Source organism: Populus trichocarpa, chromosome 10, assembly GCF_000002775.5.
Source record: "Populus trichocarpa isolate Nisqually-1 chromosome 10, P.trichocarpa_v4.1, whole genome shotgun sequence".
Lineage (NCBI taxonomy): Eukaryota > Viridiplantae > Streptophyta > Magnoliopsida > Malpighiales > Salicaceae > Populus > Populus trichocarpa.
This window is the reverse complement of record NC_037294.2, coordinates 14,873,021-14,897,585: the sequence shown is the minus strand read 5'-3', so window position 1 is coordinate 14,897,585 and position 24,565 is coordinate 14,873,021. Positions and strand designations below refer to the sequence as shown.

General features: G+C 33.0%; 3 protein-coding genes across 3 annotated transcripts; 2 read left to right on the top strand and 1 right to left on the bottom strand.

The window, feature by feature from the left end:
- The first annotated feature begins 718 nt into the window (after positions 1–718).
- On the top strand, positions 719–2,311 carry LOC127905866 (protein ALP1-like). Its single transcript, XM_052456483.1, has 4 exons — positions 719–920; positions 1,056–1,423; positions 1,529–1,760; positions 1,860–2,311. The coding sequence occupies exons 1-4, from the start codon at positions 719–721 to the stop codon at positions 2,309–2,311; spliced, it is 1,254 nt and encodes a 417-aa protein (XP_052312443.1).
- A 1,293-nt stretch (positions 2,312–3,604) lies between these two features.
- LOC7489386 (probable calcium-binding protein CML16) lies at positions 3,605–4,856 on the top strand. Its single transcript, XM_024610101.2, has one exon. It carries the CDS (start codon positions 3,985–3,987, stop codon positions 4,468–4,470), a length of 486 nt encoding a protein of 161 aa, XP_024465869.1. The 5' UTR covers positions 3,605–3,984; the 3' UTR covers positions 4,471–4,856.
- Positions 4,857–5,899: 1,043 nt separating this feature from the next.
- On the bottom strand, positions 5,900–12,030 carry LOC7466932 (putative phospholipid-transporting ATPase 9). The gene is made up of 10 exons (XM_002314864.4): positions 11,098–12,030; positions 9,022–10,469; positions 8,649–8,925; positions 8,473–8,561; positions 8,260–8,368; positions 7,872–8,081; positions 7,631–7,756; positions 7,422–7,520; positions 7,076–7,267; positions 5,900–6,963 (listed from the first exon to the last, which is right to left on the bottom strand). The coding sequence occupies exons 1-10, from the start codon at positions 11,491–11,493 to the stop codon at positions 6,325–6,327; spliced, it is 3,585 nt and encodes a 1,194-aa protein (XP_002314900.3). The 5' UTR covers positions 11,494–12,030; the 3' UTR covers positions 5,900–6,324.
- Between the last annotated feature and the right edge of the window lie 12,535 nt (positions 12,031–24,565).

Sequence of the window (24,565 nt, the reverse complement as noted above, 5' to 3'; positions counted from 1 at the left end):
GAATATTGTCTTAGCTACTGTGTGCATAGGAGCCAGTGCATGAAATATATGTGTATGTGCTACTATCATTGCTGTTTGAGCTGTTGGATTTGTCACCTATTATTGGAATACATGCTGCTCTCTTTTGTGCGTTGCTGTTGGAGTTCATATATATAAATTATGTTTATTTTGTGAGGTGTCAGTTGAATCTCCAGTTACAGTTCTTGGAATACAATATTTGTTGCTTTTCAGATGATTTATGTACATGTTAGTGTGCACTGTCATGGTGATAAGAAAAGAAAAAAAAAGTGGGCCAAGGAATCTTGAATAATATAATGAGAACAAAAGGTGAAAAAATACATGTCAGAATATATTAGCTGTAAAAGTAACATTATATGTTACTTTTACAGTCTACATGTGATAATGTACTTGTATTGTAAACTGAATAAAATTGCTTGTAAAAGAGACGTAAAAAGCAGTGAGTTTTTTCTATATAAAGAGGATTGTTTGTAAGCCAACTTTCAAAGAACTTTTTTGCTTCATAACAAATCTCTCAAACCTCCTCAACTGCATTTCATACAAGCAAGTGGAACACTGTTTTTGTTTGGCTTTACAGGTATGAAAAAACTTATGTTGCACCAACCATTTGATAGTTCTTTTTTATTAAATGATATGTAATTATTTAAATATTTTTATTAACAACATATAATTTTTTTTTTGTTTTCATGTAATTGAAGTTATGGATGATTCACGGTTTAATGACATATTTAATGGGGATTTCGATGGCAATTATGATAATGTAATGAACCGCATTGTAGACCACATTAATTATCCTAGTTGTGAAGGTAGTGGTGCCTCATTTTCTGGTGCTGGAGATGACAGTGATGGAAACGACGCTGACGATAGTAACGATGACAGTGATGATGACGGTGACGATGACAGTGATGATGACGATGAATTTATTTTAATGACGCATTTTGATTTGAAAAAATTAATTATATGCACAGCTGGAGCTATAAACATGTGTTATATTAATTATATGTATAAAGAACCATGTATGGTTTCGTATAATACAGGGATGCGTTGGTTGACAGAAGTTTTAAGAGGTCATTGGAAACGAAGTGTTAACATGTTCAGGATGGACGCAACCACTTTGTTGAGTCTATGCACTGAATTAGAAACGCACCATGGCTTAAAACCGTCAAGAAGAATGAGCGTTATTGAAAAGGTTGCAATGTTTCTATTTACAATAGCAGTTGGGGCGTCAAATAGACAAGTGCAGGAACGATTTCAGCATTCAGGTGAAACTATTAGTAGATGTTTTAAAGAAGTGCTTAAATCATTACGTTTGTTTGCTGTGGAAATCATAAAACCAGTAGATCCACAATTTACGAGCATACCAAGAGAAATTGCTATGAATCCAAGATTTATGCCACATTTCAAGGTAAGATGAATTTTTGTTTAATTAAGTAGTTTAATTAAGTTGTTCAAATGAATATGAAATATGTTATAAATGTTTATGAGTACTTAATGTTTTTTTGGCCTGTAGAATTGTGTCGGTGCAATTGATGGAACACATGTTCGTGCCTGCATACCATCTGCAAATCAAATTCCATATATTGGAAGAAAAGGTGTACCAACACAAAATGTCATGGCCGCTTGTAGTTTCGACATGCAATTTATGTTCGTGTGGGCAGGATGGGAAGGCAGTGCCCATGATACGCGTATTTTTCTTGAGGCTATTGACAATAGCAATATCAAATTTCCAAAACCTCCAGAAGGTTGTGATTTTGACTAAATTGAAGATTTGGTAATTGAAGGAATATAATATATATTTTTAAAAGTTCTGTTATTAATTACCATGTTGTTATTATTTGCAGGAAAATACTATTTGGTTGATGCTGGATATCCAAACGAGTATGGGTATTTAGGTCCCTACAAAGGCGAGAGGTATCACTTCCAAGAATTTAGGCGGCGTGGACAACCAAGTGGTCGGAAAGAAGTGTTTAATCGTGCACACTCGTCACTACGTAACGTGATCGAACGTTCTTTTGGGGTATGGAAACAGAGGTGGAAAATTTTGCAAAACATGCCTGCTTATCCGTACAAAACACAAGTTGAGATTGTAGTTGCATCAATGGCACTACATAACTATATTAGAAGGAGATCGCAAGATGATGCAGTTTTTTCTGAGTATGATCGCAACCCCAATTTAATTCCAGATGACTTTTTACCTGATATTGTTCAGGCTTCGGCCGTTCAAGGCTCACAAAGGCCTTCACGTATGGATTTTGTACGCGATGGAATTGCAAATAGTTTGATGGAACAATAAAGGAGTACATTAATGTATAATGATATTTCATTTTGTTATGTAATCATAATTACAAAACACCTATGTTTTGGAATTATATATGTGTGTCTATATATGTCCTTTTAATTAATTCAAATCAAATATAAAACACAAATCATATTAACCAAACAAAAAAAACTATTTTTTTTAACCACAATTTAAACCACAGTTTTACCAAACACAAAACTGCTTTTTTTCTACCACAATTTCAACCACAGTTTTTTAACCAAACACAAGAAACTGCTTTTTTTAAAACCACAACTTCAACCATAGTTTTAACCAAACACCAACTTTTTTTGAAATCAACCTCACAAAAAGTACTTTTTATTAAACTGTTTTTTTTAAACCACAACCACAAAAGCTACCACAATACCAAACACGCTCTAAATATTGATGGGATGATTTAAAGGTAAAAATAGTATAGAAATTGGGTTTTGACTTTTGAGGTCAAAACTAGCGGCTACCGATTTTTCGACGAAACAGTCATCAAAAGTTCCACTTGTTGCTGATGACACGCTGCTCACCTCTATTCTTGATTTTTTTAACGCCAAGGCCATGCACATCCGGCCGACGAAGCACGCGAGCCCTGTTGTCACACCCTGACCCCACTTTCCTTTTTTTTTTTAATTTGTTTTTTTCCCATTATTTAATATTTTATTAAAATTTATTTATTTCAATAATTAATAGTTGTTTTGTGATTTTTTCTATAGACCCACTAATTAAAATTAAGCCCTTTAATATTTTCTATGATTAAGTGTATTTTTTATGGATCAAAATCAAACGTATTAATATGATATATTTAAACGTAAACATAAAATAAACATATATGTTAAATACTATAAGATACATATTAAATTAAAAACATTCACAATTAATGATGATTCATTCTAATTTTATTCACATAAATGTATTAAATTAATTAAAATATTTTACTATCGATACTAAACCTTCAAAAATCATTCAATTTCTATTTTATTTTAAGAGTATTTTTATTATTTTACTATGCATTTTAATTGTTCATTATTTTTTATATTTGATCAAATAAAAATTTTCTATAAGTTTAAATTATAATAAAAAAAATTATTTTGAAATATTCTTTCATGCCATATTCTTTTTATTTTGCTATATCATAGTTTTTTTTATTGTGCAATCTAAATTAAAAAAATATTTATTTATTCTCGATTAATTTTATAATAATGAATAGAGTATGAAAAGAGAACTCAACGCCCTTCAAAGCCGGTGTCAAGGTTTTTAGATGAATGTACAAAAAGTACCATTATTCTGTTCCAGATACTTTCTTGTAATAATTCTTTCTAAGACAACTATGTCCTGAGAAAGATCAAAATAGAGCACAAAAATAGCAAACATGGAGTTTTGAAAAAAATAAGGCAACGCCACCGCGAACCCACATGCCCCAACGTTCACAGAGAATATTTCAGAAACTTGACTGCGTAATTCCTTTGCTCGTTTTTACCCCCCACATAACACGGCAATGATATAACGCGGTTTTGGTTGAACCATTCCAGTTGAAAAGAACAACACTCAATTAGCCCCGCATCCTTAACCAGCCAAAATACAGATACAAAAAAAAAGAAAAAAAACCATTCCTTTCCTTTAATTTCCTTTCCTTTCACCTCCTCCATTTCCATCCAGACATGATGGCAACCCTTCAGACCGATCAGCTCAAGCAGCTCAAGGACATCTTCATTCGCTTCGACATGGATTCCGATGGCAGCCTCACGCAGCTGGAGCTCGCTGCGCTTCTACGTTCTCTTGGCCTCAAACCTACAGGTGATCAACTTCATGTTCTGTTATCAAACATGGATGCTAATGGAAATGGTTATGTTGAGTTTGATGAGCTGGTCAGTGCTATATTGCCTGATATGAATGAAGAAGTATTGATCAACCAGGAGCAGTTGTTGGAGGTTTTTCGATCATTTGACAGGGATGGCAATGGATTCATTACTGCTGCTGAGCTTGCAGGATCAATGGCTAAAATGGGACACCCTTTGACGTATCGTGAGCTATCAGATATGATGAGAGAGGCTGACACCAATGGAGATGGTGTTTTGAGTTTTAATGAGTTTGCAAACGTCATGGCAAAATCTGCTGCTGATTTTCTTGGCATCAAAGTTCCATAGAGCCTGATCGATGATGGGTATGGTCTTGTTAATACATGGACATGGACGTCGCGGGGATCTGCAATATCCATTAATATGTCATTAGCATTTTGTTCTCTGATGGGGATCTGGCGATCTGCAATATCATTGATGGTTTGGCATGATCCGATGACCTTTTCCTTTCACTTATTTTTTTCTATCATCTTTCTCGTAATTTCTTGTGTGTAGATGTAATTCTTTTAAGATCTGGTCATGGGATACCTGTAAACAAGATGGAAGGAGGAGAGACCTGAATCCCACTTGAAACATCGTTAACACAACTTGTAGATTGCATAATGTTATATTTATTGTAGTGGTTGGAATTGTCGACATAAATAAATAACATGAAAACGACATTTTATCTACCAGTCCAAGATTTTCATTACTAATTTTTCTGCTACATGACATTACTGGTGGCATCACCAATCTATGGAAGTTAGGAAACCGGCTGCCATATCATTCAAGGCCAACGGTCTGCATTTGAGAAAGCAATTTGGCCTCTGAATGCATGAAAACTGGATGCAATGATTCAATGGAAAAAGGGTAGTTGTTAATCCGTGTAATTGGATTGCTAAGAATAAGATCATGGTTATGGCAATGTAAGATGTTTTTGCATGAACTTCAGTTTCTTGCAATTACTGATGATGGCCAGTTGCATTTATGTGAAGAACTCATTGTATGAGTAACTCTATTTTCCCTATCATAATTGAGGCGATATCATCTACAGATCCATCCAGATACAGCCATTTCTATGCATCAACTAATGGATTAACCATTCACTTAATCCTGGCTCAGTATATTTTTGCAGTAACAAAACAAAATGTGTGCTGCAAATTATGGTCGTACGTAAATCAATATTCTGTTCTGTGATCCTTACAAAGAATTCTGCAGAATTGGATTAATCTGGCTTGGCAAGAGCAAACTCAGATACGGATGCTAACTGTGGGTGAGAGATGGAATGGGAACTTGCAGTAAAGGGCAACACAATTATAGATCAAATTGACTCATTTAAAATTCAACCTGAAACCACTGAGATTAGGGCTAAAGCTTTTGTGCAACTAACTCATTTAGAAATCAAACCAGGGCAATAAGGAAGTTCACTTATCAGTTCCCTCTCTGGTGTTTCCCAGGTAAAGAACAAACAATTATATTGACATTTATTCTGCCAAGGAAACAACGTTATGGCCAAGATTACCAAAAAGGAAAAGAGAAAGAACATTATAGCCGAGAATTTCAAGTTCCAATCAATGAATGTTCAGCTAAGAATGAGAGGGCGTTTGGCCGCCTGCTGTTTTAACATTTAACTGCAGTTACAAGCTAGATATCCGTTGTGTGCTTCAGGAGATTCAACAAATTCATCAAGCATAGGGAATTAAAGACAAGAAAACGAAAATTCCTCTACTCCATAATCAATAGTAAACAAGAATCCAAGTTTATTAAGAAGTAATAAAAAATAATAAACTCAATAGAACTACAAGTTACAATAAGAAAAAGAAGAGTTTATTCTTGTAAACAACAAATACAATCCAAATCTACGACCAATTCAATGGTGTCCTAAATACATTGTAATAATAATACAAGTTGGTATAAAAATTACATTTCTTTTACAACAAACAAAATTTAAATTCCTTTTGGCATAAGTCTCCTGTTCCACTTATGGTACAGCTGAACGATGCTTCCATAAAAAATCACCAAAAACTCTTAACTTGCAGGGCCATACCTTCTGGTAAAGTAGAAGCCTCATTAAGTCGTATACAGCTGGGACAGAGTTCAGCTTCTGAGCAGATAACCACAACCCAGAAATGTTGACAGATGCCCTCCAGGAACAATCAGCTATTATTGTGGCTGATTCTTATTCTTACGCCTTAACTTATTAGCTCGTGCTGCCAACCGTGCTGAAAAACCTACTGATGTTGGTGGCTGCAATAACTTTTGTCGCATCATATCACAATACTCAGGATCATCTTCATGTTTCCCACTCTCTAACCTTTGTATCATCTGGTGGTACATGGGAAAGAACCTTGTTTCAATTGCTGAATATGCATAGAAGGGCAACAGTGCTGCGATTATCACAAATATGATTGTAAACCAGTAAGAAGCAGCCGGGGCAAGGGCTTCTGTAAAGAGTTTGTAGCCAATTGCAGACATTGACGGAGACAGGGACCCAAATCCCATGAAGAAAATGTACAACATACAAAGACAATATATAATTAGGCCACGCTGTATTTTGGTGAAGTAACAAACAGTCAATGCCATCTGCAAGTTCACAGCCCACACGATGCAAGTATACATGGTTCCTCCTAAAACATCCATCCCAACAGTTTTTCCATCACGGTTGAAGGCTTGGTGCTGCAGTGCAGTTGAGCAGAAGAAGAAAACGACTAGTGCAGTATAGAACCCGTTACCCAGCCAATGAAGTACTCGGCGCCACCCAAAGAGGAGATTTTTCACGCCTTCTTGGTATAGTAGAGGATACTGAAATATGAAATAAGTCAAAAAATGATCAAAATTTGGCCAAGATGTTTACTTTGCTTTACTAACCATCTAATGACCATAATTGAGTCTGCTAAGTGAGTGAGTGAGATACCTTGAGACAGCTTGCAGCAGATACATCTTGTTCAAAGATACCCAAAGCGGCAACTGGAAGAGCCGTGAAGAAGACATTATAAAATGACAAAAACCAATCACCGTATACAGACTGTGCAGAAAATGATGTATAAGCCTCATATAGCCAAATGGAGAAACCAAAGGCAATGTTCTTGTAGAAGAAATAGCATATCTGCATATGAAAATATATATATATATCAGTATAATCATGAAAAGGTGAAAACTCATGATGACATTTCACATTCATCAATAATCATTGACGTTAATTTAATGCCCATACTGAAATATTAAGCCATGTCCAAATCCAAACATATGAATGACCTTACCATAGATGAGAGCCTCCTGTAACACCAATGCCCATGTACAAGTAGTAAACGCTCCAAATACCGAAACTGAGCAATTGCAACATCACTTGCCATGGCAGCCTGAGTTGAAAACAAGCATAAAATAGGGTTAACAGGTGGTGAGAATTACAATCAAGTAGAGAAATATTTTCAACAATTAATTGAGATGTAAGCTGTTCTGTGGAAAAGACCTGCATTCCTTCAACACCACTGATTCCGACTCCAATATCTGCTTCTTGAAGCATACCCACGTCATTGGCACCATCACCAATTGCTAATGTTGTTTTCCTGGTTCCAGATTTGACTAGTCTTGTAACCTGTATTTTACCATTTAAAACAATTATTCTTTCAAGAGAAGTGTACAGAAGAAAGTCTTTACTATCTAACAACACATGCACCTACAGCAGTGAAAAACTAAGAATAATAACCCACCAGTGCTTTCTGTTTTGGTGATGAACGGCAACAAATGACAGATGCACAACTCATAGCAAGATCTAGAAACAAATGTTTCATGTCATCCTCTAATGCGTAAGCGAGTGATTTTCCATCAATTATCAATGCAAATGTCTCAGCAGTTCCACTTGGTCCAGTAAGCAGGGCCGTTCCATCAGTTATTTGACGAAGAACACTTTCCCTTGATGCCTGGAAAATGAATGTATATACCATCAATATCACATATAGATTCATAACAATTAAGGTGCATCTTTGACTTCAACACCCTTTCTCCCAACCGAGATGACACCAGGAGAAAAGGAAAATAAATCACGGGTAAATAACCTGAAGTGGACTGAAATCTTTGATGAATTAAAGCAGTCTTTACCTTAGTAATGGCATCCTTGTTTCCTGTTTTTTCCAATGACAGGATCTCTGGATTCTCCAAATTGATTATGATCTGCTTCATTCCTTGTCTAAGCAAACAACAGGAGAAGCTGCATATTCAAAATTTTAAGTCAGATGCCTCCACGTATAATATGAAATGTCCACTCATCTTAAAAGTGTCAATACAAACACTCTTTTTCAAAAAACAACATACCCAATGTTTATGGCAGTCTCCATTTTGTCTCCAGTCAAAACCCACATCTTAATTCCAGCTTGAGCAAGTTTGTCTATGCAGGCAGGAACCTAAAGGGTACACAGTATAAGAACAAAAAATTCAAGATCTCTAAAAAGGCCGGTTTATTTTAGAACATTTTAGGTTTTCTTACTCACCCCTTCTTGGAGTTTATCCTCAACAGCAGTTGCGCCAAGAAGAACTAGATTCCTCTCGATCTTCTCTGCCATGTCATCAATCAATGTTTCCCGATCTGCACTAACTGAATTCTTAGCCTCGGTGAATTTCTGGTTAAAAATTTTGTATTCTTCTTCAGCAAGTTCACGATAGGCAAGTATTAGGGTCCTCAGGCCAGAATCAGCATAGTCATTCACATGATTCTTGGTCTCCTCTTCAAACCCCCTTCCACTCTTAGCAAGCCTTTCAAACATGACACTGCATATGATACAGGTTAAATTTAATTAATAAGCAATAGGTTAAAAGACAAGGAATTTTCCAATTTCAAGGGTTTCAAGGTAGTTGATCACAAACCTGTCAGCACCTTTACAAAGTAATAGCAGTTTCCCCTCCTCATTTCTTACTATCACAGACATCCGCTTTCTTGCACTGTTAAACTCCAAAACATTCAGAACTGTATACACCCTTTCAACTTTCTTCCCAGTCTTTGGATTGTACTCACGCACTGCAACGCTTGTTTGAGTCCTTTTGTAGAATTCAAAACCAATTTCTCTTGCAGCAATCACAAATGCTGCTTCATCTGGTGATTCAGCTTCGTATGAAATCTTCCCCGTTTCTTCATCCACATCAGGTATGGCAGTGTGACAGATTGCCAACAAGAGGAAAAAATTTTCAATGATGTTAGCTTGGGGTTCATGGACCCAGTTCCCATCCATAATCCTTTCATCTTTAAAATTGAAACCTTTAATGTGCGGTTTTGTAGTGGAAGAATCCTTGCTCTGGTCCCAACCATTCACACTTTCACCTTCTCTCACACCCATTCCCCGCTCAGCCTCTGTAACCCCATGGCCATAAGCAGTCCCCGCGACAGAACACTTGATGAACTCCATGGAATTGCAGGTCAATGTTCCAGTCTTGTCAGAAAGTATCGTGTCCACTTGCCCAAGTTCCTCATTCAAATTTGAGGTGCGAGAATGTGCTGGCCTGTCAGATGGCTCATAGTACAAATTGATATCGTTGTTGATGAAACTGCTCTGAAAAACTTTGACGACTTCAATTGACACGTACAGGGAGATTGGGATGAAGTAATTGTACAACATGAGAGCAGTCAGAAAGTGACAAATTGATGCTAAGACCACTCTTTTAGGGTCAAAGTAAACAGTAGACTCATCTGGTTTGAGATACCACCTTTTCATCCTCCCTCCATCCAAGTCATTGTCAGTTGCAACTCCGAAAACAAGAGATCCAATAAATGCCATCATAAATAGAACAAAGAATAAGAAGTAAACAATTTTATCCATCTGCTTCTCAAATTTGCTTCTCTTTGAAGGGGGAGCTGTAGAATTTTGCATAACCTTTGTGTCATGTCCAGTGAAGATAACTGCCCCATATATATACTCTGTATTTCTGAGTTTGGAGTCTCTGAGGAGAAGCCGTTGAGGAGAGAGGGGATACAGGTTCTGTTCAAAGTCCAGAGTGCCAACGAAGGAGTACAAATTTGTATTTGGGTCTTCACATTTGATAAGAGCCTTGAAATCCCTATAGTAAGAGTCCTCGTGCATGAATGCTGTTGCCTCCAATGCCTGTTTGAGTTTCAAATTTGTTTCTCCATCTAGATTCATGGTCTCAACATAGCAGATTCCATCTTCAAAAGTTGATGAGAGCAAGAGGAGGTCTGCTGGAAAGTATTCATCCTTCTTCACCTTCACTATGTCTCCCACCCTCAGATTCTTCCATCCAGTAGATTTGAAAGTTCCATCACCCTGGTGCACTCTAGTTTTTCTATTGTTCATCTCGATATCCTGAGAATCCATTCCGAAAGAAAAGAGTACAAATCAGATATGAGAAATTTCAATAGAGGATAGATGATCAAGCATACTTATCATTTGCCACTCAGACATCTCTGATAGCATGCACGAGAACACGGAAGCATTTTAGAAGTTGCAGGTAAAACATATCCAATATCAACTGGACTGCAATTTGTATAGTCCTGTTTCTTGGGAACAGGAGTTTCGATGCTAACTAGTGTAGCACAAATTACCCTAGGAGAGAGCAGAAGGCTCATCCTGTATCTGATGTTTCAATATTTCTTATAAGTCACACAAAGTCTAGGATAAGATGCATGAATCAGTAAAAATGAGTTAAAGTTCTGATCTTTCATCTTGTTTATCGGTGTCATCTAAAGCCTTACTAAACTTCTATGCAAAATATTTCCCAGATATGTCCAAGCAAATAACATGAAAAAAATCAAAAAAAAATAAAAAAATAATCCCAAAATTTCATCATCAAATCATATGAATACCATTCAATCAGTAGAGAGTAATTTGAAACTTCACTTTAAGAGAAGTCAAGAAGACATTACAAACACATCAAACCATAATCAATAAACATATCCAATCTGAGCAAACAAATAAAAAATTAAAACCATACCTGCTGAGCTCTCTTCCAATCTTCAATACCTTCTTTAACCATGGTAGCTCCAACAACAACAATAAGGGGGAAAATAGCACTGACAGCTGTGTAAGGTGCAAGAGGGGTGAAAGCCAAGATACCCACAACCAAGAAATAGAAGTTAGCCACTCTTCTGAACTGCTCAAACAATGATTTGGGCAAGAAAGTAGCAACATTGTACTTTGTAGTACTAACATAGTTGCCACTATATCTTCTAATCTTGGCCTCAAAACAGTCTGGTTCATTGCAGTGAACTACCCTGGAAAACCCAGGTGCCCCCATCTGGGACTGATCACCCTTTAAAGATGTCTTTCCACATGCAAACGAGTACAGTTTGCTCAGACTCAACCTCTTCCTTTTACCACCACCAGCCATGTCTCTCTTTCTCTAACAAACACCAGAACCTTTTGGCTTTATACTTAAGAATGCTAAAAATGCAGCTCCTTTGAATGAAAACAGGAATACCCAGAAGCAGAATTCACAGTAATATCCAACCCCAGATGTGATTGAACCCTAAAAGCTAAGAATTCAAGAACCCAAAAACACAAGCATCAAAATTGAACAAGAAAAGAAGGGAAAAGCAAAGAACTTCGAGGAAAATTGACAGGGGATTAGAGAAAAGCAGAGAGTACAAGGGAAGCTATGATCATGTGAATTATTATATGTAATCTCTACCTTTGAACAAGAACACAAAGGCAAGAGAGTACAAGGGTGGTTTACTCTGAAGGACACAAAGGTGTTAACAGGATTGTGTCCTCAAACAAACCATTCTCCTTATAAATAGATAGTGGAGAAAAATGTCAACGTGTATGATGGCAGTCTTACATTGAATTGGTATTTTTGATTAAATTAAGATATTCCTTCATTGGATTTTCTCTTTTATTTTTTCTTGGAGAAGGAAAGCAGCAGGAAAACGAAGAAGAGAGATGGCGCATCTTGTACGCTATGAACGTAGACTTTGGTTCAATTAGATCCCTCTTTTTTGTTTTTTTACCTTTCGTTTTTTCTCTTTTCATTTAACTCTCTGTTACCTTTTTTCTTCGAAAAAAAGAAAATAGTTACCTTTTCTCTTTGGTTCTTCATTTTCTTTCATTTATTATTTTCTCTTTGGTTCAATAGCTACCCTGCTGCTTTGAAAATAGTTACCTTTTCATTTATTGCTTTTGGAAAAGTGGAATTGGAAGTGCATTAGTTTTATTTATTTATTTATTTTGTGTTTTTTTATGATGATATATTAATATTCAAGACTCTTAAAAGTATTAATTTTATACTAAACTTATTTTTAAAGTCATTTTCAAACGAATTTAAGATTATTTTTTATAATTTTTTTAAGGTTTTAGTTAAATGATAAAGAAATTTGGGTTTTTTTCTTTGACATTCAAAGTTTGAAGAAAATATCTTCTTGAGTCCATTAAAACAGAAATACTTTATTTAGAATTTCATCGAAAAAGATTTAGTCTTGAATCTTGATAGCTGAAAACTAACCTAAAAATATCTTTATTGTTGAAATATTCTTTACATGATGGTTTATATAAAAAAATACTTCCCTGTTTTAGGAGCACTCGCCATTCTGTTTTTTTATTATATAGATAAATGAAAATTAATCCGGAAATATCCTTGTTTAACCCCCAAAAAGAAAAGCAAGTCTTCTTGTTATGAAATATTATATTAATTGTGAAAACACGCTCCTTCTAGATGTACGAATTTGTCAAAATGCTTTTTCCATGGAAATTTAGCACCGTATATGCGAGGACTGATGGCTTCGAGACTTTGAAGACTCCGTGGCATTGTTTTTTCATTATTATTATTATTTATTGGAAGGTAATTTTATAACGGTGACGCGAGTAATTCTAGAAGGGAAGCCTTGCATGAGATCTGTAAGATTGATTGATTAATAACTGTTACTAGAATTGACGGTGAATGACGGGAACGGTGCTTCCTCCGTGAATATGGCATTTAAACTGTGTTTCATGTTTTGTAAAAATTTAAATTTAAAAAAAAATTAATTTTTTTATATATTTTAAATTGTTTTGATGCATTGATATCAAAAATAATTTTTAAAAAATAAAAAAATATTATTTTTATATATTTTTATATAAAAAAACACTTCAAAAAACAATTTAAACTTTCATTCGTTTATAAACTTCATAAGAGATGATTTTGATACTTGCTTTGAGGGGCAAGCATTTTCTTTTTAGATCATTATTCCTAATTTTACATTTAAGAGTTCATTAATGGTTAATGAGATTGGTTTTTTTTTTAGATTCAAAATAAATTATTTAAATATACCAAGTAATGCAGGTGCGTATCTTTGAAATTAAAAATAAATAAAAATTAATATTAATTGATGTATAAATTAATTCAAAAACACTTTATTATTAGACTAAAAAAACACTTGAGATTTTAGCTCAGGGCCTAAACCTAGGAGACAGGGAAGAAGACATCATGAGATAATGTAGGTAAGATAACATAGGAAGAAAATAACTAAGAAAGAGAATCGGAAATGTGGTCTTCCAATTAATTTAATTATCTATCGAGTCTGAAAGAAAAAAGAAAACATATCGAGAGAGAGAGATAATCAAATGCGGATTAAGAATAAACCTCGGGTTTTAATTTAATTATAATACCAACCGTTAGGTGTGTGCTTCTTTATTGAACGTTTTGAGCCATGGTCTTGTTTGGACTTTGGATTGCCAGATGGCGCCGTCATGACGGCGACAGAAGCAGCGCGGGTCAATTTTTCTTTTTTTAATCAGTTGCCAGGGTTTTTTAATTTAGGAATTGCTGCCATGAATATTTTGTTTACACTATATGATGGTCAATATTTTGGTGACTCGCGCCGCGTCATGAATCGAGTTAATTTTTTCATAATATAAAGATAGATATTCAGGCGGTTCTAATATTTTTTTAAAAAAAGAATTAAGATCTCAATCATTGATTTGATTGAATTTAATAAGTCTTGACAATAAAAAAAAAAAAAAAATCAATAATAATTAACTATAAAAAATAAATTATCAATATTGTATTTGGAAGGAGAAAAGGAAAAGCTCATTAGATATTCAATGTCGCTCTACCTTCGACATCACCTCACTACTTGAAAAAAACTCACAGAGACGGTTCTAACACCATTGTGATAGGATGCTCAGCGACGCTAAAAGACGCAGCACACGTTGTAAGAGAAACGATTCAAAAAACAAAACAAACAAAATATCATGAAGTGAGCATCCCACGTCTATGTTTAATCAATTACTTTCATTTAATTAAAAAAATAAAATTTCTTTTTAAAAAAACAAGATTTAACAAAGAACGACAAATAAAAACACCTGAGATAACCCGATTTATTTTCAAAATCAGTAAAAAATCCTATAGAAATCAAATAAAAAATAATAATAGAGTCCAATCTCCAATTAAATAAATGTTTAATGATGAAACTGAAAAAAAATGAACTTAAAAAAAGGGGAGGACTAAGTAAACCCGAGTGAATCTCCTAAATTTGGGTTGATCTTCCAAACTCGCAACCCATGAAATCTTAGACCTAGACTCAATAAAAAAAACTCAATTTTCAACTAATTCAATGTTGAAGTATGAAATTGAGAAAAATATCAATTTTAAAAAATTAGCTAAAGTGAAAAAAAATAAGGAAAAAATTTAATAGGAAAAAAATATAGGATAAAATTGTAAGAAGAAAAAAAATTAAAAAATTATCTTAAATAAAAAAAAATAGTAATCAGAATAATGAGAGTCAAATCTGATAGATAAAAAAATTAAAGAGGGGTGAAATTGAAAAAAAATTATTTTATAAATTATTTTAAATAAAATAAATAGTAATAAAAGGAATAGAAACCAAATATAAAGATAGAAACAAATTGAAGGGTTGCTTTGAAAATTCAGAGGGTCGGGCACAGAAATCAAAGAGAAGAGAAAAAAGAAGAAAAAAGATCGCTGACACCAAACCGAAGGTCTATTTGCCACACGTGCCGTCCAGGAATGGAATGGCCGCCAATAGATTTTGGATGCTACCCCATAAACCACCGTTTGGCCTTCAAAGCCCCCTCGCACACTAACCGAATATCGAGGCCACATCTTACATGTTGACACGTGCAATGCACGCGCAAACCACTTTTTTAAATAATGTTTAGATTTATCAAATTACTAAATTGTTTTGTAGTCAACTTGATTATAACAAAAAAAAAGGATGAAAATACAAAAAAAAAACCCTAAACACTTATTTAGTAATTTTTGCTTTGAAGGATATTAATTTAGTTATTTAACTATTTAAAAAATGTGAGACAAAAATGCTATTGGATGCCAATTTAATATTTTTTTTGTTTTAAAAGTAATTATGTTATTTTATTAATTAAAAAAATATAAAAATATTAATTTATTCTCGATCAATATAATAATAAAAAATAGACACAAGCGAAAAAACCGAATTACCTCTGGTAACAAATTCATTGATTTTGTTTGGGAAAGGTACTGAAAGAACCTACAATGATGTCTTTTTGGTGTATTTTTTATTTTTTATTTTTTTGTAATTACCCCTCTTAAATTTTATCTATATTTTATTTCTCCTTTTGACTTGTAAAAAATAAAAATTATGCTAGTGGAGATTCTTTAGTTGAAAACAGGTCATAACGAGATCAACAGGGGTGTGTGTGTGTGTGTGTGTATTATCATTCCTCGTCGTGGGCATGCATATATAGTGTGAAAATGAATCTGGTTTAAAGAGGGAAATCAAACAAGTTCAATATAAATGCATGACAAAGTTTAAAAGAAAAATCAATATTGAACGGAATCAGAACTGTAGTTTACATTATTATAAATAAATTAAAAAGCTACCAAGTTCTATAATTCAACCTCTGTGTTATAATTTCAAAATATGTTAATTTCTATCTGATCTTCTAGAATGCCACTTGAAATTAATGAAAGGCGTGGAGCCCATGACAGGGTTGATCTAAGATCTTCAAATTACCCATCGTTCTTGTATTGTTTACAACCAAGGAAAGGTAGACGTCGTCCCCTTGGCTAGGACGTCTGGATAGAAGACCATTCTTGTAACAGCAGAGTTTTTTCTTCGATGGGAAATTAAGAACATGTCGAGTCTTGACACCAGTTTTAAGTTAGAGGAAATGAAGGAGCAAGTATAGTGCCTCACCAAGCAAATCCAATGGTGTCCATAATCTGAACGAGGGAGGGAGAAGCTGAGAGGGGCTCGCTCCAAGTCATTGGCGCTTGGGACGGGCAGTCCATGAAAGAAAGAAACATTGCCTTGTCATTTACTCTACAAGCGTATTTGCATATCCTCGTAGATCATGTTCTGATAACTGATACTAGGAATGTGCATGCTTCCATGTCCGTATCATGCCAATTTAATTGTCTCTCGCACGAAAAGACGATTCCCTTGCGAGGTGAAAAGTTTGTTTGGCATTGTTGTTAAAATGTTGTTCGTTAGAATTTTGATTTTTTTTAAATTATTTTTTTAATGTTTTTTAAATATTTTGATTTGCTAGTATTAAAAATAAATTTTAAAAATAATAAAAATATTATTTTAAAACAACTATTACTGCAATTTCAAACACGGTAAAAAATCATGATAGTAATTTTGGATTGCTCGTGATCTAGGGTTGTTGTCAGATCCTCGAGCAACATCCCTGAAGGTAATTAAGATTTAGGGTTTTCAATGGAAAGTTTTAAGTTCAGTGGATGGAGGTGGGGTTTAGGAATGGTGAAGGCTGCTCTTGTCATAGAATTCAATCTCATTGGATTTAGTGATTAAAAAAACAAATAAATGAGGCTACTATTTATGAAAATAAAATAATTGTGACCATTCGTAATATATAGGTGGGATTTACCCTCTATTTTCCAGGATTACGAAAATGACTTGACCACTCGTAAATTACCAAATAGCTCAAATCTTACTCTTCTGCATTACTCCATCTTGTTCGCAGTCACGTAGCTCTTGGCTTTGCCTAATGGTAAATAACTGGAATCAATCAATTAATCTGTGCACTCCATATGATTCGTCTATGTACAACGGTGGGTCTTAGAAGAGACAAGGGAGAACAGCAGCAGCAGCCCTCGGATTTGAATAATATTCTTGTAAGGTTTCATTCCAAATGTTGGACGAATTTTTGTTTAATTAGGTCCACCAATGTGGATGACAGAATTGTATATATTCTGGTCCTTGATTTTTTTAAAAATTAATTTTATTTGTATTTATACGGTCAAAGCCCTTAAATTGTTCTACAAGTTCATATATAAGATGGAATAAATCATTCACTCCATAAAAATATTAAAACGATTTCAGCATCAGGTAGAATATTTGTTTGAGTTGGATAAAAGACTCTTTATTCAAATTATATATATGTGGATGTATTTTATAATAAAAATTGACCCATTTGTAGATAAATTATTTCTTCAAACAATACCATATTATCAGTTTTCCCTTCCCAAGGATTTGGCCCGTTCATAAATGATAATGATAATGATCAATGAAATTAAAGACACAGCAAAATCACAGTGTATTCTTGTTTATTTAAAAATTTCAGTAGATAATCTGAGGGGTGTAGCTCAACTAATCAAGTTCTAGGTTTGTTCCTGAAAAAATACTAGTTCGAGTCCCATAAATCTCAGGGCTACTGGAAGCTTACATGGTCGTTAATTTCAGGATCCGTGGGATTAATCGAAGTACACGCAAATTAATCCGAATACTTATATTAATAATAAAAAAAAATCAGTAGACATCAGACAATGAATTGAAGGAACGGAGAACCTAATGATCACTGTGTTGGACATGGAAATTAACCAAGTGGACGGTGACCGAATCACTAATTCCAATTAAACATGTTGGGCATGGAAATTAACTAAGTGGACGATTACCGAGCTAACACCTACGTCATTTTACATAATTTTATCAAGCCCGGGAGGGAAATAGTTTGCAATTGTTCATGGAATAATAATAAAAAAAAACTAAAACGAAACGGAAGGCTAAAACATTTTTGTCATCATTATGTACTGTGTAATTTTTTTTTAATTTGATCTTTTGACATAATAGTTAGTTATTACAAAATTCAATAGGAACAACTCGATTTTTTTCCTTTTTTTGTTTTTTTAACAATGCAATTCTAAATTACCATTAAAAAACAAAAAATAATAATAATAAACCGTCATCAAAGGCCATTCTCATCTCTTTTCTTCTAGTTAGCATAATACCATGATAAAAATACCCTTTGAAAGCAAAAACTAATAAATTGATTTCCAGGGTTATTTCATTTTCTAACCTGGTTTTTATGTTATAATTATGTTTACATGGCAATTTAGTCCTTTAATAAATATAAAATGATAATAAAAATTGAAAGCTAGCTAGCACACGCATCAAATGCTTTATCGCCTTCAAATTACACATGCAATAATGTTTAACAATCAATGATGGACTTCTTTAGTGTAGTTGGAATCGTCTTGACAATCTCTTCCTCTCACGACAATGTGTGGCATTCTGACCTCTAATTTGATACCGATAAACTTTTTTTTTCTTTTTTTTTTCTTTTCACCTCGACTTTCACACGTCACTCTAGATTTTTCAAGTAACCCTTCAATTTATTTTTCATTAAGACTTAATCCTTGTTTTTTTTATCACTATTTTTTTAGATGGTTTATATAATTATATTTTCTGTTAAATTTCATTTTTCTTTAATTTTTTATGTCAGATTTGGTCCTCTTTTTCTTAATTGCTATTTGTTTTGTTTTAGATAATTTGTAGAATTAAAGCTTTTCCTTACAATTCCACCCCCTTTCAAAAAACTTTTCTTATATGATTTAATCCTTATTCTTTTTATTGAAATTCCTTTTGCTTTGGCAATTTTTTTTTTTATAATTTCATTCTCCAACATTAAATTGATTAGGAATTGAATTTCCTGATTGGAACCAAGGTTTAAGATTCCACAAGTTGCAAACTTGAAAGGTTAATCGAGGTTTAGAGAATGCGCCCTGATTTGCTTGGTTCCCCCCTCCCTCTTTTTAAGCTAGTGTTTTTTTAATTTCATCCTTCAACTTTTTATTTATTTTTTCAATTTCATTCTTTTTTGTTTTTTTTATCTGTTAAAATTGATACTCATTCCCTTTATTGCTATTTATTTTACATATTTTAGAATTAAAGTTTTTTAATAACTTCATCCTCCAATTTTTTTCTAATTGATTTTATTCTCGTTCTTTTTATTGCAATTTCTTTTACCTTGACATTTTTTTATTTGTCTTTACCATTTCATCTTCCAACATTAAATTAATTAGGAATTGAGTTTTTTTATTGAACTTGGTCTTAAGATTTCATGAGTTGCGAGTTTAGAAGATTAATCAAAGTTTAGGAGATTCGTTTGATTTTGCTTTTTTCCTTCTTTTTTTAAGCTAATATTTTTTGAGTTCATCATTTATCTATTTCTTATACTTTGTCTTCATTCTTTAATCGAACCTAAGGTCAATTGAGATTCGATCAAAGCCTAACCATGAAAAGGATAGGGTAGGAAAAAAAAGAGGAAGGTTGGCTAATCGGGTTAAGTCACTATGATTGTGTTCATTACTTGAGTTGTCAATTTCACAAGTTAACACGGAGCAATTCAATGTGTTGCTATATTTTCATTTCACTTCTTGGATTTTTTGCTATTTTATGATTTGACAAATTTATTATTTTACATTTGAGTTAGGGTTAAGTATAGGTTGAAACGATAGCAACATGGATTTTGATCCGGCTGGCAACGAAACACATAACTGAGCTTAGCATATATTATACTATAAACTAAGACCCAATTTCATCATCTATAAAGATTTTTTGTTGTTAAATCTAAATTCATCACTGATTCATGACTTGGTCCTTCGATCCTTTTGGATTTACATCACTCAAGCTAAAACCTTTCTGTGCTATAATTATCCGGGGCGAATTAATTAGTTTGTTGAATAGATACCAAATCATGCCATTTTTTTGTTCACATGAAGAAGTCCATACATGTTTTTTGAAATGGTCGTCGTTAAGCGTCTATATTGAACGTGTTGATAGTTAACTGGAAGAAAGGTTATCTTCATCCTTGGACCTTGACTTGTCATCAAACTTGGACTAGTCAACTATTCTAGATTGTCATGTACGACGTACAAAACTCTACATAGAAATTGTGCTCGTATGGTCATTGGAGTACTGTGACAACAGTTTCTGGGAAATATATTAGATTACCGTCTCATTTGGGAGCCTGACAGAATTATCTAGAAAGACAACGACGAGCCTGAAAATAAAAAATGCAATGATTAAAAGGGACTATGTATTTATCAATCAATTATTCGAATGTATATGGTGCTAATATTCAGGGATAAGTAAAAAACCTGAAAAATCAATTAAATCGAGAAAACTAAAAAAAAATAATTGAAAAAACCGAACCGTAAAAAAAACCGATTAAAATTTTGAAAAAGCCGATCGGTTCGGTTTTGGTTTTATAAGCCCGAAACCGAAAAAACCGAACTGAGCCAAACCGGAAAAACTGAGCCAAATCAGAAAAACCGAGCCAAACCAGTTTGAACCGGTTTTTGTCCTAAAAAACTGAACCGAAACTGGTCGGTTTGAACCAGTTTCGATTTTAAAAAAAAAATGGTTTGATTATTTTTTTAATAAAAACCAAACCGAACCAAAAATAATCACCCCTACTAACGTGCATCCCATGCACAACCCATTTCTATGGCTCTTTTAAAAGGACTTAACATTATCCGAGTCTGGGGCAACGAAATATATTACAGACAAATAAGAAGTCTAGCCATCGCCGCCCTGATCCCAGGTGTTCGGCAGTGGTGCCTTGGGGCTTTTTATCTGGCAAGCATGTGGTATATTATGGAAGCGTTTGGCACAGGACATAAAATACGAAAACAATATAAAAACAATAGAGATAAGATAAAAAAAATATATAAAAATATATTTGATAATAATGTACATAATAAAATAATTATTTTTATATCATGTTTAGATATTGTAAACAAAACAAAATAAAATATAAAAAAATTATATTTTACCATTAATATATAGAGTTTAAGAAGAAATAGAGAAATGATTCACCCCGCTTGAACCGGTAAAAAAACTATTGACTGTTTTTAAAAATTATTTTTGGTTAAAATAATTTTGTTTTGATTACTCTTAAAATTAAATTTGGATCAGCTGGGATGATTCATCCAATTCATGATTTGAACCTTATCTCGAGTTGAATTTTAAAATTATACTAATAATAATTTTTATTTATATATTGACTCGGTGAACTCGTGACCAATGACTTAGTTTCATGCATCTTGAGAATATCAATCAGCCAAATTTTCTTTAAATATATTTCGTTATCAAATGAAAATTAACAAGAATTAATGGTGTATAACTGGTAAATTAATGTATTCAATGATTTTTGGAATATTTCGTTCTTACTTTTATATTTATACTTTATGCAATTGAGAAAGATCGCTAATTGTCAATTAGAAACCTATCGATTGTGTAATGGAGCTTTAAAATGATTTTTATAATTTATAAAAATTGTTTTGGGAATGTTTGATATATATATATATTTTCTATTAATGATACTGTTGACCACAATGTTGTTTTGTTGCTACTTATTTATTTTAAATAATACTATATATCTCTGGAAATATTAATGGAATATTATCATTAAAAAAAACTATAGTGATGGATTATTCTTTCTCCCTTCGCGACTATTGTCACCTTCTATTAAAATTATAGCTTCGTCACTGGATCGTGGGTGCATATAAGGTGTGTTTTTTTTCTGGTTTAATTAATATCCCTGCAAGGCAATGAAGGGGGTATCAATATTTAGGGTAAATTTATCAAAGCCATAGCGTCACAGAGCTAAGAAAAACCAACAATATCACACCAATTTCAACTTAAACACAACAAGGAATACTTTATATTGGATGATTTAACAGTGAAAAGGGCTCACTTCTTTGTCAATCTTTCTCCACGACGTTGCCTATTACTAGTAGTCGTAGATAATACTAATGTTTAATACCACCACATGAAAGTTGGTGAAAGGAATTTCACATGAATGAAGCCGCTTTCAACATCAAATGACACCCGCCAAAGGCTACTGATCATGGCGGGGGACTTCGTTCAGATGAGTTAAGTTCCTCCTCCTCATTTTTATTTCTTTTCTTTTGAAGTAAAATTTAATTTAAAAACTTAAATAGAAATTTTATATCATATCAAAGAACTAATTCAATCTAAATACTTAAATTATTAAATAAAATTCAAATACATAATCTTTATTATTCTCTAATAATCTCCAATACATCAGAGATAAAATCCCAATCACAAATATTCCAGCTGATGCGCGCGGCAGTTGCTAAGGAAAATTAAACTGATCTTGCTTTCATCGATCATGATTGAGGTTAATTTCAAAATACAAAACATCAGAACGTGTGTGTGTGAATATATATATATATATATATATATATATATATATATATATATATATATATATATATATATATAGCTGTGATTATTATCCCAATAAAAAACCTCTTGTTTTTTACAAAAATAAAAGAATCAAAATTGGAATGGGAGGCATCCTGAAACGCGTTCGTCCAACAAGTTGGAGTGTATATTAAAACATTTCAGGCCCAGAGCTTCTACAGTTAGTCTTTTTTTATAGATAAACTAGAATTCTTCATTAATCAAAAGCAACAAATACAGAAAGATCCAGCCAGTTTAGCCACCAAGACTTACACATGCCCTCCCAGGAGATTTTATATACATTATGTGTGTGTGAGGGTTCTGTATATTATGAGTTTTATTACTATACGTAATGCTGGCCAAGGAATAATGAAGACGTCGAAGAGGACTGAAGAATTTTGAGGACCTATACTCAATTATTCATACGAACGCGTCAACGCCTGAGATTTCAAGCCATTGTAACCCCCTGATCCTTTGGATTAATTGATTTTATCATTCAAATAGTATATCTACTTAATTTATACTATCATTAATAATGTTGTTGTTACTCACTCACTCATACATACATACATGCATGCATGCATGCATACAGGTTCGAGTCTGCCTTTTGATTTCTTAATAAAAAAAAAACATGTTGACTGATGTGTAGTAAAACTATTTGTGCCACGTGAAATTCATGCATGTCTTTGTATTAAAAAGAAAAATACATGTTATTTATGCCAGGGCTTCATTAATTAATTGTAGGAGCTAATTAATCTTCTTTTGACGAATATAAGAGATTAGCTGAGACCTTAAGATGTGCCTTAATGAAGAGGACCGTGCGGAAAAAGAAGAACAGCTGCAACAGCTCTCAATTTAGAGATGTTTAAATTAATATTTTATGCGCAACACAGCTAAGTTCCGACAAGTGTACACTGCCATTAACAGCAATTTCATCATTTAGGTTTACTGAGGTTTTAATTTAGTCTCGTATTTTTTTCAATTGTTATGATTCTAATCGCGAATTAATATTATTTATTTAATTATTTTTTATGAATAACTTATAAATAATCAAGTTAAAAACATGGTTGATGAATCTTTTTGACTCGAAACGTCTATTTGGCTAAAGAAAAATAGTACAAGTTAAGATTGAGAACTAATATTAAAGTAGAGTTTTAATTTAATTTTATAATGATTTTTAAAATAAGCTAAACATTGTTTATAACCAAATATATCCATAACTTTTGTCCAAGTCAAGAGTTTAATCAATCTACAAAATCAAAACATAATCACCAGAATAAAGGGTTGCCACTAGCTGATCATCTTAATTAAAAAATGATAAACTGAGTCTTTTTTGGCAACGTATACTGCGTTTCCACGGACAAATGAATAATAATTAATGAATTATGTCAATTGTGAGTGCTCTGAATTGGGATTTAAGAGAGAATCTACTTTGAAGGTGCTTGTTAGCCATAGCCACCATGCATGATTTTTTCCACGGGCCGGCCGGCACCATGCTTGATTTGAAGTTATCAAACAGAATTGCTGACTTTTTATTAGGCACAGAGAAATTAGGTATCCAGTGATGAATAATCAATCGATTAAATATTTATTTAATTTATATCTAGATTGCCAGTACTGTACAGGACTATATTTTTTAAAAAAACAGTTCCGTTGTTAAAATTTAGAAATATGATTGTAGTTGTTTTTTAAAGTATTTTTTATTTTAAAATATATTAAAATACATATTAAAATAATATTTTTTACTTTTAAAAAGTTATTTTTTATATCAATATATCAAAATAATTTAAAAACATTAAAAATATATTAATTTTAAATAAAAAAAATTAAAATTTTAAATTTTTTTAAAATTACTTTCCAATCATCATCACAAACACGCCTCGTATTTAGCAAAAATCATTGGCAGCTAGCTAGTTTCACGCCATTGAGATTTTATGTTTTTATCTTAAGAAAACATCATCGAGTATATTC